We start from the raw sequence: 16,805 nt of genomic DNA on the forward strand, positions 1-16,805 counted from the left end.
GGGATCAGGGGCCTGGGGGAGTGTGCGGGGCCAGCGGTGGTCTCCCCCCATGGTCCCCTCCCCCCTCCTCCAGCCCCCCACACCCCCTAATTACCAGCACTGGAGCCTGGGTCCAGCTCCCTGTGGCCGGCACGCTGTGTGCCCTGCACAGGCAGGGAGTGTGCTTCAGCACCAGGGTGAGGGTCAACCATAGAGATGCTCTGGCTACTACCAGAGCATCTCTGTGGAGGACCCAGCCTCTGGTTGCAACAGGACATAGTCCGGGACCATGCCTTGCCCCAACCCCCTAATTACCAGCACTGGAGCCTGGGTCCAGCTCCCTGTGGCCGGCACGCTGTGTGCCCTGCACAGGCAGGGAGTGTGCTTCAGCACCAGGGTGAGGGTCAACCATAGAGATGCTCTGGCTACTACCAGAGCATCTCTGTGGAGGACCCAGCCTCTGGTTGCAACAGGACATAGTCCGGGACCATGCCTTGCCCCACTTTTTTCACTGCATTTTTTTTTACCCCTGGATATCTCATTCCTGCACATGCCTCTTGCAGCGTCTCAAAGCCCTGTGAGATGCTGCAAGATGCCCATGCGCACTCATCTGGACGCGCCCAATATGGGCAAAATCCACTATGCAGACACCAGTGACATCCTTAAAATTACTGTTCAGCTGCCACCTACCCCTAGTTTTCACCTGCAGGTACATGAAATCCAGCTAAACAATGACATCACTGCACAGCTAACTGGACATTCAGAACTCAGAGCCCCAACTCTGAAGCAGGATTTTTAAACTGTATGCCTCCCTTTTCCCCTTCCCCATCTCCCCCACACCATCACAACCATTTTCACTAGCAAGGACTTATCCTGTAGGTGAATTCACAGGACATCTGAGCTAGGTGGAGCGCATAAAAAATGGCTAGACAGAAACTTTTATTATGCTGGCGCACTGTCCATACATACCCTTCCCCAACCCTGAAGTGCCCCTCTGGTGCTGTAGTAGCTCTTGAACTTGAACCCAGCACAGCAGGGCTTTGAAAGAGGATGTCCCATGCCCCTGGAGACTGACCAAACACTAGACTAGTGGGGGCCAATCATTTTGGCAGGTATGCCATAAATTAGCCCCATACCCTCCCTGAGTGCCACACTGATCCCATTCATGCCCAATCAGGTACTCTGCTTTCTGTTTCCTGCCCTATCCGCCACTGTACTGTCTTTCCTGTCCCTATTCTGCCACCTGCCATACACAGAGACTGCCCGTGCCACTTGCAGCACATCCTACAGGTCGGCCAGCCCTACACTAGACTACAGACTTCTGAAGTTCTCTCCTTTCTGCCCCCTGCCCTCCCCCTAAGTCAGAGCCAAAACCAGACCATCTGCCTCCCCCCTCCCCACTGCCTCATACACAAACCCAAGACAAGGAGCTTTTTTCCTATGTTAAATGTGGGGGAAAAAAACCTCATCTTGGATTCAAGGAAATACAGTATGTGTTGGGCATTGTGAGACCTAAGCACCGCTGGGGATCTGGGGCCAACCATCTTCAGCCAACAGGAACAATAGTCCCGAGAGCTGACAACTAGCAGTAAACACCCAGTTACACTCTTCTTGTACTTTCTTTAAAAGTCAGTCTAACTTAACTTTCCTTCTCATTCACTCTTGTGCAATAGCACATCACTTTCCAGTTCAGATTCTCTGCCAGTGATGCCAGCCTCAGCTCTCTCTATGACCACTTCTTCCACAAGCAATTTCACATTTACTTCCATGCTACCTCTGTTGCATGGAATATGCCCACTCAGAACACCTCTATAAACCCACAATCTTCCTTCAAATCCCTCTGACTTTCCCAAAACCACCTGGTGAGGAAGTGACAAAGCAGGAGACAGAATCCAGAAATCCTGCCTCCTTCTCTTGCCCTTTAGTCACGAGACACAATTTATTTCAAGAGGAAATAACTGAGAATCCCAATGCTCTGATCCAAAACATTACTGTATTGTACCAAAACCAGGCTATGAATGAATCATTCCTGTTTGACTTGTCAATGCACTGAAGAATATATGGCATACAGCCCATCAGAGCAATTGTGAAAAGTCCTTGTCAGGGACACTGATCGCTGTTGCATAGGGTGAGGGATGATGGACATTCATCCCCTTTGCAACACAGCTCTGTGCTTCGCTGGGTCTCCCTGTGCTTGGGGGGTGATGGAGAAGATTTTGGAAGATGTGGCTGAAGGGGCAAGGTTCCTGGATCTGTTAATATCCAGGAACTGTTTTTAGCTATTTCAGGAGACAAGTGCTGAAGCCAGAGAAACTACTACTACCTTAAGGCTTCAGTAGTAGTCACAGAACTGGACTGGTACTGAGGGAAGAGAAGAAGAGATTCCTTCTGTCATCCTGGGGATATTCTCTGTGCACAGCCCTCAAGGTGTGCACTGGGAGCAAGATTTGACCTCATATACTTTTTTTCACCAGTATCAAAGTGATGCTGAGAAAAGGCTTTATAAGACACATCAGAGCCATACTGCATGAAAAATGCTGGTAAAGAAATTGATTTTTTTTAGAGAGATCGTTTCAAGGCAAATCCTAATTCCAATGAATATCATTATCCATGGCCTCAGGGTGACAAATGGAAGCTTTTTTTCAGTGCTGATAAATACATGTGAACACAAGCTATCAGATCTCTATTCATAATTAATGCAGCCATGGATGGAGTGGCCCACCTGGGAGCTGTACATTATTTATAAACTTGAAACTGACCCACTGTCAAGACCATGAAGGCATGTTTTCCTTGCAGATGATGCTCTGCTTCTGCACTATGCCACTACAAGTGTATATTCCCCGTAGTATTTGTGTATTACTGCAATTCAATTTTTCACTATGTAACATTTTTAGCATAAGGTAATATTTGCAAGAGAAGATCTTATGCCACTACATTTCCTCTGCAGCCAGATGGGCTGGATAGGAGCCTACAGCTCTTAATTAAGCTATACAAGGAGTCTCACAGTCTCACATAAGCCTCATATCACTGAGATACAAGGAAAAATGTATTTTGTGGAGTTCCATGTTCACAAACAAAACCATTTCATTTTGATGAAAGATTTCTCTTTGAAGAGATGAATGCACAAAAGAAAACAGACTTGTTTCTGAGCAGAAAGGGTCACCTACCTTTAGTTTTGAAGGCAAAATTACACAGCTTGCACACGTAAGGCCGTACATCAGTATGAGTGCGGATATGTTTTTTGAGCATGCTTGGTTTTTTGCAGCGAATCCCACATTCTTCACAGATGTACTTTCCACGTCCACGGCCTCTAACATATACATAATCCTCATTTGATTTATACCTGTTGGAAGAGGGCAGGCACTGACATTACATAGCCCCCAAGTCATACATATAAATACAGAGTACCTTAATAGACCTTAATATCCCAATTCTACTCCATGCCCAAAGTATCCACTGAAACCAGTGGAATCTAGGAATGCTGGGGGCCATGCTTATTTTTCAGGAAACACAGTAGTTTATACCCATTTGCGTGTCTTGGTTATTGTTTAACAGCTTGAGAGCAGAGGTTCAGATACCAGAGTAATATACCTTGTTAAGAGGCAGATGACATACCTTCTATGCAGATATAAGCACAACAAAGAACTCTCTAACTACAGTGTCCCAAGCTGATAAAGGCATCTACTTCTTGCAATAACACTGAATATTTCAAATCAAGATGTATAATTAGCAAATATATTGCTAAATGTGCTTATCACCAACCCTACATTAAAGATGGCACTTGGTTGCACTCTTAGTTGCTCACACTGTCTTTCACTGCTAGACAATAAATGAGATCTGCAAAGTTGCACACTTCCCTGATTGTCATGATGGATCAGTTGTGACACGTGGAAGACAGTAAGGGTCTGAAGAACTTCTTGAGGGTGACAGTCAAGTGGTGTGGACATTTTGAACACTGATGAGTATCACCAAACAGGAAGGAGAACTGAGAAATAATAATTAACCCAGCCCCTTGCCTCTGCTGCTCTTCTCTCGAGAAGTGCAGAATACCCACCATCCTCACTGAAATCAGTGACACTGTAGAAATTTCTCACATGATATTGTCTCCACACTTAAGAAATAATAAGGCTTAGCCTGAAAAAGTATTCTAACATGGTAGCAGATTGTCAAGGAGCAGGAAGAGGTTATAGAGATGAAACTTTTTCAAAATGTATTTATCTCAGACAAACTTTAGTTTTCATATGATCAGTGGCTCATGACAGCGGGTCTAATATCCTTAGTGTATACAACATTTTCTTCCCTGCTCATCTCTGTCCTATTTTCCATTAAAAATGCAGACTCAGTTTTCACACTTGGATGCCTGAAACTGAGTGCCCAAATTCATATATTGCTAATCAAACAACTGTAGAGGAGTTTTTTATCTCTCCTCACCAGCCCTAAAACTTTTTCCTCTTCTCCCACTTCCCTGTTACAATAGGAATTGCCACTCCGTGATCTGGGCCTCATCTTTGACTCAGCCTTCTCTCTCTCATCCCACATAAACCCACGTCCTACATCTTCTATCTATACAGCAATTCAAAGTCTCAGTTTGTCCTGCCTGCCCAGGCTCCCAGGGCTCTTGTTCAGACCCTCTTCATCTTGATTACTGTTGTCTTGTCTTGACTGACCAGCAACACTACCTTTTCTAAGTCCCTTCAAAACCCAATTTTCTGCCTCACTGTTCCTACCATAATACACTCTATTCTGTATTCCTCCACAGGCCTTCCCTTCTCACCTCACCTCACCTAGCACAAGCTTTTAACCTTTATAAGCTATTTGTCACTTAGCCTTGCTCTATCTATAAAATATACTAGACTGCCATGCTGTTGACTCTCACTTTCACTGTAAGTAGTGGTAGCCTTGATCACTTGCATGTCCACTTGTTTACATGCCATCTCCATGCACAGGAAAAACTCTATCAAAATGTGTAAAGCCCTCACCTTATCCTCTACTAATTCTCTCCTTCAAAACTACCTCCCCTGTGATATTTATAGATCACTTCAGACTGCCAAAAATGCATTGTGATATCTATTTTTCTGCTAATCTCTTCTCAATTTGTTATTCCATCTTTTCACTAACCCCAACCTTGTCCCTCTGTTTTTTGCCATCTATTATACCCTGTCTGACATACAGGCAGCTAATCTCTGCAGGGCGGGATCATCTTCTGTGTCACTTCTATATTAAGTGCCTATTGATGGAGGTGCTAGGGGGCTATGCCTCAGTAATAAAAGTTAAATGTAGAAATTTGGCATTGAGACTGGGTGAAAATTAATCCTTGAGCATCAGAGAGCACGCTGGCCCTAGAGTGAAGACTTTCCCTGTTTGGAAGTGTTAGCTATTGCGATTGACTCATATCTGACTCTCAGTCATCACTAGCCCATTTCACCTTTGCCACCACAGTCACAACATAACTGGGGTTATTACTGATCTGGGCTGGATTTGGGCCAATGCTGTAAAGTTAAAAGGCATTACCAATCCCAGAGCTAGGTGGCTCCACTCCAAAATGTCACTTTACTGTTGGTTTCCAAGTCAACCCTATCACTAACATACACAGAAGAGCAAATAAACAAGCCATGAGCCCTCATTACAATCTGGTAATGTCATCAAGCAGCAAGATGTCTCCAGAGCTACCAGGTTTTGTCCATCCCGTCCCTAGCCTACTTTCACTGTACACTATAAGTAACTAACTGAAATGTGGGATGTAGAATACAGACAAGAGGACATTAAATTGCTGATTTTCTTACGGTAATATCACTTCAAATCCTCCTGGAGTGCTGTAGTCAACAATGATGGAAATCAGATTTTACTATTCAAAGAACTTAATTTGAATCAAGCTACCTGTCAGTACCAATGATGTAACTGTTAGTTCCCTCCTTCAAACCTCTCTGCTATGATGCCTACAAATAACTCCTGACTGGCATTGGTGAGGCAAATGATGTGTTGTGACATCTAGTTTTCTGCTAAGCGCTGCTCATTCTGTCACTTCATTGTCTCACTGAACCCACACCCAACTTTTCGTCCCCCTGGAATATGATAACCATGCTCTTCTGGCCAAATAAACATCTACACAAGAAGGGTAAAGCAGGAGAGAAAACTCCCGCAGTGGCCAGTTTGAAATGGTGCTTGAATGTCCCTAGGACTATCACAGATCTACTGCTACATACTTCTACTGCTACAAGTGCACAGTGCATTTCTTTGGTATTGCCTTCTCTAACAGAAATACATTATGAAAGAAAAAAACAAAACCAATTAAACAAAAACAAAATCCAGAGCAAGCAAACAAACAAAATTCCTTCCTGAAATATGGCACTTCACTGTACATGCTTCTCTCCCTCTGAGAGGACAAGAAAACAAACACGTGACAGATGTTAATCACACCGGTTAATGCACTACAGGAGGCAGCTCAGATGCTCCGATGAAGAAAGTAGTGCAAATACTTATATGGTATAGAATACAATACAGTAGAATACAATAGAATAGAACAGAACAGAACACAATACAACACAATACAATACAACAGAAGAAACCTGCAAAGAGTGAGCTTGCACAAAAGAATACATATACTGTACACAAGCTTCTGTGAATCATAAAACAAAACCTGCCAGAAGGGTGATTCCATTACAATGACGACAAAAACTAACAGTGAGCTAAGTGATGACAAAGAGAGAATATTACATCTGTTTAAAAAATAACCAAGCTAGTAAAAGAAATCAATCTACTCTTCCATGAACAATACCACTCTTATATAAAATGGTACTCTTCTGAAATGGATCTAAAAGGAAGACACACTTCCACAACAGAATCACTACCCTGCACACCGCAGCCATGGAGGTACAATATTTCTATCAGGGAAACTGTGTAAGGTGACAACACACCACAAGCTGAGAAGAGAACAGCAGTGCCTTCATCTATGTTTATTAAAGCCCAGCATTAAATCTACACATACAGGGATTTCTAGATTCTTTCTTGATGATATGTAGGATGATGTAAATTATGCTTCTTTACACTCATAAGTCCTCAGCCTTTATTAGTGTTTAAGGAAGTTGTAATTAATATACCAAATTTCCCAGGGAAGGTGCTAAACGGTAAGGACAGGCTCCATAGGGCAAGCTCCTTTAGCTTTAATCTATTTAAACTTTCACATTATTTGCTTTCCTTGCCATTCTCTTTTTGGAAGCTCAAGCTCAGGATATCCCTAACACTACTGTTGCTGGTACCTGGGAGGTTTGACAGGGAATGATCACGCAACATATGCTCTATATTTTATACTCTTCAGGCGTGTCTACACGTGTCGCTATGGTGACATTGTTACCACACCGTGATTTAGTACTTCCATTTGGAAGTACTAAATCATGATGCAGTAACAGCCCATACTGCACTGTACATGTGGCGCACAGTTATTTTTAGCAGCCACTTTGCCGTAGCAACACGCTGTAATGGGGGAGCACATTGCTACGGCAAAGTAGCTGCTGGTCACATGTAGACACCCGTGGACACTACATCGCCATAGCAGATTGCTACAGTGATGTAGCATCACATGTAGACACACCCTTCCTGTACAGCATCTGCTACTTGCTACTGGATACTGGGGTAGCTGGACCCTTGGTCTCACGCAATACGGCAGCTTTTACCATTGTGGCCACTTAGCATGCAAATTGAATCAGCTTAGATCTGTTGAGGATGGGTGATCCAAATTCAGAGATGATGTGTAAGGGAAGCTTGGGTGAGTTATACACTTGTAAGTGGGTATGAGTTTAAGAAACAGTACTTTAGATTTCTTGTAAACTTAGACTCACCTCTGAATGTGGGTCACTGGAAAATTTCTTTTGTAGCCAGTTTACTGGCTGGACTAGTAGCAGAATGAACTACCACAGAGGACACCCAGGATGAGGGATTCCTGGGCTGGCAGAACCTGGAACAATCTCAAAGATGACATTTTCAGTTTTTTAAATGAGGCAGGTTATGCCCCCTTTCAGCTGCAGGTTATAGGAGAAATATCAAAGTCTGTTTGATTGAGACTCCCCACAAGGAAAGCACACACACTGTCATTTTAATGAAAGGGAGAATAAGTTTTTAATGGGTAAAAAATGAAAGACGTATTCAACAGTCTCTTTTCTTCCTTACACCTAAGTCCTTATTGGTCTAGACACTGCTACATGGTGGTAAGAGACATTGGGCCTGACAAGTATGAACAGAACTACCTGGTTGGGTAAGAGGATATTCTGCACTAAATACCAGCTTAGGGACAGTATAATTTCTAAATGTCACAATACAAAATAAAGTAGTTCTGCATGCACTGAAATATAACTGACAATAAATAATATTTTGAATATGCTTTTGTAAGAAGCTAGATATACCACGAATCCAAAAACTACAGTGATGGACCTTTTGTCTGTTTTTTTCAACTTGTTTGCTTGGTTTTAATTAATTAAGGAATAGTATATTTCAATTAAAGCTGGCCTTAGATTAAGCTCTGTTTTTAAATTTACAGTCCTTCCAGCTAAACTGTCATACCAGAATTGTTATTACCATGCAAGAATGTATGCCTGAAATAAACATTTGATAAATAATTAAATATTATAAGAATAAGTATAAGTTCCCTTCTTAAGGCTTGCAGACAATGCAGCATTTAATAATGGAAAAATACCCACATGGAAGCCATTAAACACAATGTAATTGCCTGGGTCGTGGGAATATATATATTTATTTATATATATATAAATACATTTTACCCAGCTACCCTTTTCTGTACCCTAATGAAGGAAGTAGCAGTTTAGATTCATTGAGTTTAGAGTTTAGTCATATCTATGCAAGTAGATATCCTTTGTCTTTGCAAAGTTGAGCTGAAAATAAGTCCATAGACCCCTCCATTTACCAGTTACTTGCTATAGGACTAACACATACACAAAAAAGGACCCACTGGAAGCTACAGAACATGGCCTGAAGAGAAAAGGTTGTTTACTTCTCTAATTAATTCATGTCCAGGTTCAAAACTGTTTACTCACTAATGATCAGCTAGGTTTAATATTTCCAGTTGCATTTTCTTACCCTCCTTCAAAGATTTTAATTCGTATCGGTTCAGTTTGTTTGGACGCAATGTCTTTATCTCCATGGCTTTCTCCTTTTACTCTCTCTTTGATAATATTCCCCACTACTTTCTTTTCAAGTTTGCTGCCAAACAAGAAGAATGGTTCATGTTTCACCTGCAGAATAAAATCAATGAGTGGTGTTACTGCCCAGAACACAGAACAAGTGTATGCTTCATTTCAAAAGTTTGAATGCTGAGTCCAAGTCAGACCTGCGCTTGGATATTAATCTATGAAGCCAATTCATTTGGCCCTTTATGTCTGGTGAAGACTGCTGAAAGGGTAACACAGACACATTTTTATAGGGGCTTGATCCGGTGACACAGTAGAAGCAACTCCATTTCATGCCTCAATAAATTCCCTGAAAATTGGAAATAGGAAATCCTTATTCACCAGATCATACAGGCTTGTAGTATTTCTCTTAACTATACTTCTTCATGCTCACCCAGAAAGGAGGCCTCAGTTTTTGAGTGACATCAAAGGTCCAAATCTGTAGGTCCTTAGTCTATTTCCATTCACTCCTTACCCAAGTAACTACATTTTATATCAGTGTGTATCACTTAAAAAAGGTAACTTAAAAACTAGTTAACAACATTGATTCTTGATCCATGGGAAATAAGGTCCTCAAGTCTTTTCCTTTTCTTTTACCTTTAACAGCTGATTCAGAGTATGATAAAAATGACAGAGTAAAGGGTGAAATGCAGTGACTCCAGACTTGGCGCACATTTTTATTTCCCAATAGGAAATATCATAAATGCATTCATTCATTCCTCATAATTTATTACAATTTTTTGTGACGTGCAAAGTCTCAGCTAATGGTGCTTTTTAACTTGTTGCTTACCTGAGCAAACTGTTTCCATGCACTTGACGATGTCAGTTTACCAGCTCCAGGTCTATGCATAGCAGCTAAAGTGTAAATTTCTGTGGTGTTTTTCTGCTTGGACCTTAGAAGTGCTAGAGTGGTCTTCGTACTTAACCCTGATGGGTTTGGGTTACATGAACTAATGCACCATGATGCATACACAGAAGATTTAAGGGTTGCTTGTTGGATGTAATTGGGTTTTGTATAGTTTAAGAAACACCAGCTCACAGTAGTAGTAGTGCGTAGACTAGGAAACTGAAAGATGTGCTGGAAATCTGCTACATCTGTTAGGAGGATGGTTGAGCCTGTTGCTTTCCCACTGGGACTGGATGCCATCTGAACCAACATCCCGAAAGGCAATTTCTGCTGCTTCAGTTGGTCTTCTGTCTGAATGTCTCCTAATGGCAACATAGACCTCTGCGGACTCATACTCATATCTGATGCTGTTTCATCCACATCCAGCTCTTCTGGTGACTCTCTTCCTTCGGAAGGGCCACTGGACTTTTGCCCTGGTGATGCTGAATCAAAACTGGAAATCTTTTCCCTGCCCAGCGGGAAAGCATCACCTGTTGGCAGGCTGACAGACTGGAAATCTTGAGATGATGAGGACGATAGTGGTAAAGAGGATGACGTGGACGGCAGATTTTCTTTTGGCTCAGTAGCACAGCTCTGCCTAACTAGCTGAGGCTTTTGTGGTCTGGGAAAATCCTTCTTTATATCAGAATTAGTTAACTCTACTGCACTTAGTTCCTCAACAATCTGTCCATACATTTTTTCTTCTTTGACCCTTTTTTGCTGTTTAGTCTCCATAAAGAGCTCCAAGCTGCTTGCCGGCGAAAGCATTCGTTTGCTTCCTCCCAAGTTAGAGGCAGTGTCAGAACTTGAAGTCAAACACAGTGGGATGGAGGATTCCAAGCCAAGTGGTAGAGTCTGTGGTACTTTCCACAAAGGATATTTTTCTAACCCTCCATGCTGACCTAACATCTGGGCTATGTTGAATCCAATTCCTTGCATGGCAGCATTTGTTGCTAATGTTCTTTGAGAAACAGTCTCATCGACTTTGCAAATGACAATAGCAGGGCTGTTGCTCTGTGCAAGGACCTGGGAAATACTTGTATACATGACACTACCATAAGATGGCACATGGGTCTGAATCCTGACAGGAACAACTGTTCCTGGTAAAGACTGTACAGATCCATCATTTGAGGAGTCAAAACCTGTCTGAAGATGTTGCTCAGAGGAGGTGTCTGCTGATTTAATCCTATGGTCTGGCTGGTACTTAGCAAGAGTATTTTTTGAATACTGTCCAGGTGTTCCTGAGTAATGCTGGTATGTTTGCTCTTTAGCATGTATATAATCAGCAGGTTTCTTTCCAATATGCTCTTGAGCATGCTCCAGATGATACCCAGGAGAAACTTCTGTTTGGAAAGGTGGTTTGACATAGGATTTCTGGAGCTGTTGTACAAAATGATGTTGGAAGTGTCTCTGCAATGGTTCTGATGACTGCCACAAGAGAGGGGGTTGAGATGGTAAGTGAACCATGCAGACAGCAGGATATGGAAACTGAAACAAGGTGTTGTGAAGGGTGGGAAATGGAACCTTTTCTTGATGTGCAAATAAGTGCTGCTGCTCTGCGGGATGTTTGCTTGGAATATAAGGTGCTTGTTGGATCAAGGGATTCCTTAACATTTCCTGACTGTCTGCGAGGATGGCCTGTTGCTGGGCAAGGTGGGATGAACTATTGCTAAATTGTGCACAAGAGCCAACAGCCTGCTTTCCAGAGTCATCTGACTGAATGGGCTGAAGCATAGAGGAGGGGGAATGATGCCAAGCAACTTGAGAGGACCGAAGACCAGCATGCATGTGTTCCATCTGCTCTTGCTTTATATTTTGTTCCACGCTTTGATCAGTCTGGGAAGTCTCTGGGAAACCACTAAAAGATGCCTGGCGAACCAGAAAGCATTTCTTCCTTTCTCGTGAGGGAGATAATGCTGTTGAAGGTGCCCCTGCTGCAGAAGCATGAGACAGATTCCCATAATCAAAGGATTTACTTCGGATTTCTGGGATTTCAGCAGTGTGAGGACATGGCATCTGTTCAGATGAGCAACGTCTCATTTCTTTCTGATGGTGATGGCCAGGGACGGAAAGTGAGTAAGCACCAGCTGGAACAGTTAAAAACTCGGACTGTTTTCCAAACTCTTCCTGCTTGGAAGGCGTGATGAATTTAATATTTTCTTCCCTTTCGAAAGACATTGAAAAACTTGAACTGTGGGACAAATTACTTTCTTGGCTGGGACTCCGAGACAGGCTAGTGCCTGTGGATTCAAAGCTGGATTCTCCGGAGGAGTGTTCCATGTCAGCAAGTCGTAAGCGTTTCTTCTTGGGTGGGAGCTTTTCTGCTGGGAGTTGAGAAAGTGTTTCACTTCTCTGTGGCCACTGGAATTCTTCAGTAGGTCTTTCCTGCTCTTTACTCTGAGCCTCTTTTTCTTTCTCAGGCTTATCTGGCTCCTCTGTGACGCGAATCTCAGGTACCTGTATATTATGTTGGCGGACCAGTCTGGGCTGCATATGACATGCCTGAGTTTGCTGGGTTGGAGAAGGCTTACTGTCAACATTTTCTGTTTGTGGAACCCGATCCGGGCTCATTGGGGACTCAGAAATCTCACTCTCACATGCTTCAGATGGTGAATAGGTCTTATCCTGTTGGCAAGCAATGTGTTCTGTAGATTCAGACCTCTCAAATGAGTTTGGCCTGCTCAAGGAATTTGTGTGCTGAATGACAGAGATGACATTTCCAGGCAGTTTCCTGTTCAGTGATTCTGTACACTTTTCTTGTTCTGTGGGTAAAGATGGTTCTTCTAGGGAAGCTGCTGGGCTTCCTGACTGTAGGTGAGGTCTACCAATTTCAAAACGGTCTGAGTGACAATGCACAGCACTGTCAAGACCTTGAAGGACATATCCGCTTCTTGACACTTCCTGCATTTGGAGTTTGAGATCATAATCTGAAGGCTGCATTCCCAACGAAATGCCAGTAGAACTGCTGCAAAGCATAGGAATATCTTCTTCATCACCTACACTCTTCTCTTTTCTGCGTTTTCGGTTTTCAAATGTGGTTCCATATATGGATGGCATGACCTGAGATTGTCCAAGTGAATCAACAAAATAATCTCCTCCTTGCTTTATTCCTCCCAAAGTTGGTGAGTCTCGATAGCTCTGCTTCTGAGCTTCAAATTCTTCCCATTTTCTGTAATGCTTTCCACAAGTGTCATAGTCATAGAAGGTCTTCTCCCCGGATGTCAACTTCTTCTCTTTTAAGGATGGTCCTTTTTCTCCTACTGTCAATCTGCTGGAAGCAACAATGATATTTTTTCCTGCTCTCCCATGGTAATCTGCATCTGAGTGCCCCTCCTGCACGGAGGGTAGTTCAAATGCAGCCTGTCTTCTTAACATCCGTTGATGGGATATCCCTACTGTCCCAGGGTAAAATACATCATCTGAACCTGTCATTCTCTCATCAAATGAGTGGCTTCCTCTCAAAGAAGGGGGAATACTTAAATTGGTTGCAGAAGAGGTTGGCATGGAGTTGCTTCTAATAAGTGGAGAAGCATCTACAGGGGGTTCTAGTAGCCCAGGGGTGCCAGCCTGCTGGCTTACTGGGTACAGGGTTGCTTCACTTTTAATAGATGATGTCGTAGTCTGAGATTGTTTGGATTCTGTGTTGCTGACACCAAAGACCTGGTTAGATTTAATAGTGCTGAGCTGACTAGGATCAAGGAGCTCTTCTTTATTTGGAGGCAGCTGAGAAATATGTTCTTCAAGCATCTTGATGTCTAACCTGTTGCTTCCAAGAGGTAGTGGCTCTGCTTTGCCCTTTCTACCCATTAAACTATGTTCTTGATTGCTGGTTGCTACTGTTAGTGCTGTCCTTTGATTAATCCTATAGAACTTCCCAAAGATTATTTCTTCATAAGACTTTGCATTAGTATTTGGAGGGCTTACTTGCTGCTCTGCACTTTCTGAGCGAGAAAAGTAACCAGAATCAGTGCTTCCTTTGCTATGTGGGCTCAAAAGATTCAAGGACTGCTCAGAATCTTGTCCCTTTTTCTCTGAAAGTCTTAGTGCAAGTCGCTGTTTAACGGTATGAGAGTCATCAGACCTGGTACATAAGGCTGGGTTTTGCAACATGTCTGACCCAACATATGGAGAACTTTCACTGGGTACCTGAATCCCACTTTTAGGGATAATCAAAATGGGAACCTTCATGGGGCTGCTCAATGATTCTTCCATGGAGGAGTGAAAGCTACCTCGGGCAGCAAGGTCCAGTGGGACTGGGGGTACTGGGCTCAGTTTGTCAGAACCTTCAACAAGCAAGGCCTCCTCATCGGTGTCTGTGCTCTGCTCACAATCTGAATGTATTTCCGGCTCCACATCAATAAAACTGGCATCCAGGTCCAACTTAGATACAGCTGACTCTGTGAAAGGTACTAAGCCTGCTTTAATTGCATGGGCATGTGATTTCCTGTGCTTGTACAAATTGCTCTTTGTCTTAAAAGAGAAACCGCAAGGAACACAAGGGTATGGCCGTTCCCCAGTGTGGGATCTAATATGTTTTTTAAGTACACTAGGTTTGGCACAAGCCCTGTTACAGTAAGGACAAATGTATTTGCCAGGTTTTTTGGGTTTGTGCTCTTTTTTGTGAGCATCTTCTGATTGTTCTACTGATTTCTGTGAATATTGGCTATAAGCAGGGTTCAAACTTGAAATCTTCTTTCTAGAGAAACCTCCACTATGGCCATGAATATGAAAAGGAAATAAGTCTTCTGAGGCAACAGACTGCAAGTGGCCAGGAAACTGCCATGTGTGGCTTTCCAAGCTCTGATGTGGCTTTATGTTGTGCAAGTACCCTTGTGGCAATGAATGCTGTGGAAAAGAAAGTGAATGCTGACATGAGTAGGGACTTGGCCGATGCTGTGGATATTGCTCCTCTGTGACTTGCTGTGCAGCTTCACTTGATGATACCAGTTTCCCAGAACTAAAAAGTTGTGCTGATGCAGTGTTTCTAATTTGCTCGTGATCTATTTGTGGTTGCCTCTGTACGTCTTGGTTGCCAAAAGTGCTCATCTTAATAACAGCTGAATCGTCTTGCCTCCATCTACTGGGTACTTTAGCAGTTTCTCCAGACCTTGAGGTAGCTTTTTGCCCTATAGCTGTGTCCCCAGAGTCCATTTTGTTACACAAGGTCTTAAGTACTAGTTCACTTGAAAGCTGTGCTGACACATGGAGTGTGTCCAATGCTGTGCTTTTTAAAGTTTCGTTGCTCCCATGTTTCCAGGACTGTTGCAAGTTCACAGACTTCTCTTTCTCTTTGGAACTTCCTACGTAGTAGTCTATAGGCATTAGATTTGTGTCTCTATGCTAATATTAATTATCACACAGTTCTGTTCATGGCAGGAACTTTCCCAAACAGTTTATTAAACATTTGCAAAGACTTGTTACGGCATTTGAACATTTTCCACTGTTACTAATTGTTGAGAGGCAGAATGATCCAGAATGATATTTGCTGATCCACTAGAGAAAAGCTCTTTTCACCCCTTGCTCAACAATGCACCGATCTGTAAGAGAGAAAAATAAGAACATACAGATTAATATAACAGGGCATCCCCATCATGAATAGTTTAATTTGTTTTACAATTCTCAACAGTAAGCGTGATAAATATGAAAAATATTCTAACATTTCAGTCATTTTTATTTGCATTATACTTTTTTTCCAAAGAAAATTAAAAGTAACCAGTAACATAACTAGGGTGGAGTGACTGGGACAGCAGCCTCAGGCACCAACTTACACAGGGGGCAGAAAAATAACATATACTGCCATAGCCGTGCAACTGTGCCAGTGGCACCAGCAGCCAAAAGCCAGCATCGCCCTAGGCATCCACCTGCTCTGTTAAACCCCTGAATGTAACTAAGCTGCAAAAACCCCATGTTGTAAGTAGACAGAATGAATGGCTATGAAATAGTCATCAAGGAAGATAGTGAAACCATGGCCTGCATTTTCCAAAGTGACTAGTAATTTAGGGTAGCCAACTAAAGCCACTTCAAAAAAGAAAAGGTCAAAGACCTGCCCGCATTTATGTGGCCCACTGAGCTAGAAGAATTAAGTAAGGTATGCCAGTTTTTGTACTAATGACACACAACAGAGTAATATGCTAAGCATCACATCCAATGCCTTTTGCCATCCCATCTAGAACAACCAGGTACCCATTTACAGCTGGTTTGACTGGGAGTATCATTTGGCACAAGCACAATAGGTGCCCCGAAATTACTCCTTTAGATCCACAGCTACATGCCTGAACCATTCTGCCATTTCACCCCTTCAAAGACTCTGTAAAGTGGTGTAATTTTCAATAAGTACTGAGACACATACTAAATAAAATCCAGGCCCTCTCAAGGTGTCCCAACCTGAACAAACAGGGTGCTTGTAGATGTGCAGAGACACTGCTCTGATGTGCTGTAATTACAACACGTTGGAGCAGATTTGATTAATCGAGTCTGCTGGACCGTGCAAATCAGCGTGCTCCAGCAGTCTCCACATCTCGTGTATTCAGTGTCCTTGAACTTCAAAATGTCAGTGGGGATGCTTTAACTAAAGCTCAACAAACAAACTTTAAGGTGTCCCTGCCACCAGTTTGAAGTGTGAGACACTGAATACATGAGAGTGGCTCTTGGAGCTGCTCTAATTAAAGTGCCTTCCCACCTCAGCCCTGGAGCACATGTAAAGACATCCACAAAGACTGAGGCCCACAAAACCATCTCACTGGAAAATGTAGCGTTCTAATTCA

At 42.8% G+C, this 16,805-nt stretch overlaps 1 protein-coding gene across 12 annotated transcripts in view; it reads right to left on the reverse strand.

Moving 5' to 3' along the window:
• The window catches only part of HIVEP2 (human immunodeficiency virus type I enhancer binding protein 2), a 189,608-nt gene that overhangs the window by 15,343 nt on the left and 157,460 nt on the right, over positions 1–16,805 (reverse strand). For 11 of the 12 annotated variants that reach the window (XM_025191462.1, XM_014525522.2, XM_025191466.1 and 8 more), the window contains 3 exons: positions 9,946–15,578; positions 9,067–9,221; positions 3,147–3,322 (listed from right to left, as the gene is read on the reverse strand). In XM_025191462.1, coding sequence (XP_025047247.1) covers positions 3,147–3,322; positions 9,067–9,221; positions 9,946–15,363 — 5,749 coding nt within the window. In that variant the 5' untranslated portion in view covers positions 15,364–15,578. Of the gene's footprint in view, positions 1–3,146; positions 3,323–9,066; positions 9,222–9,945; positions 15,579–16,805 lie in introns of those variants that run through there. The other variant, XM_025191467.1, reaches the window with a different exon arrangement.

This window comes from Alligator sinensis, unplaced genomic scaffold (assembly GCF_000455745.1).
Source record: "Alligator sinensis unplaced genomic scaffold, ASM45574v1 scaffold576_1, whole genome shotgun sequence".
Classification (NCBI taxonomy): domain Eukaryota; kingdom Metazoa; phylum Chordata; order Crocodylia; family Alligatoridae; genus Alligator; species Alligator sinensis.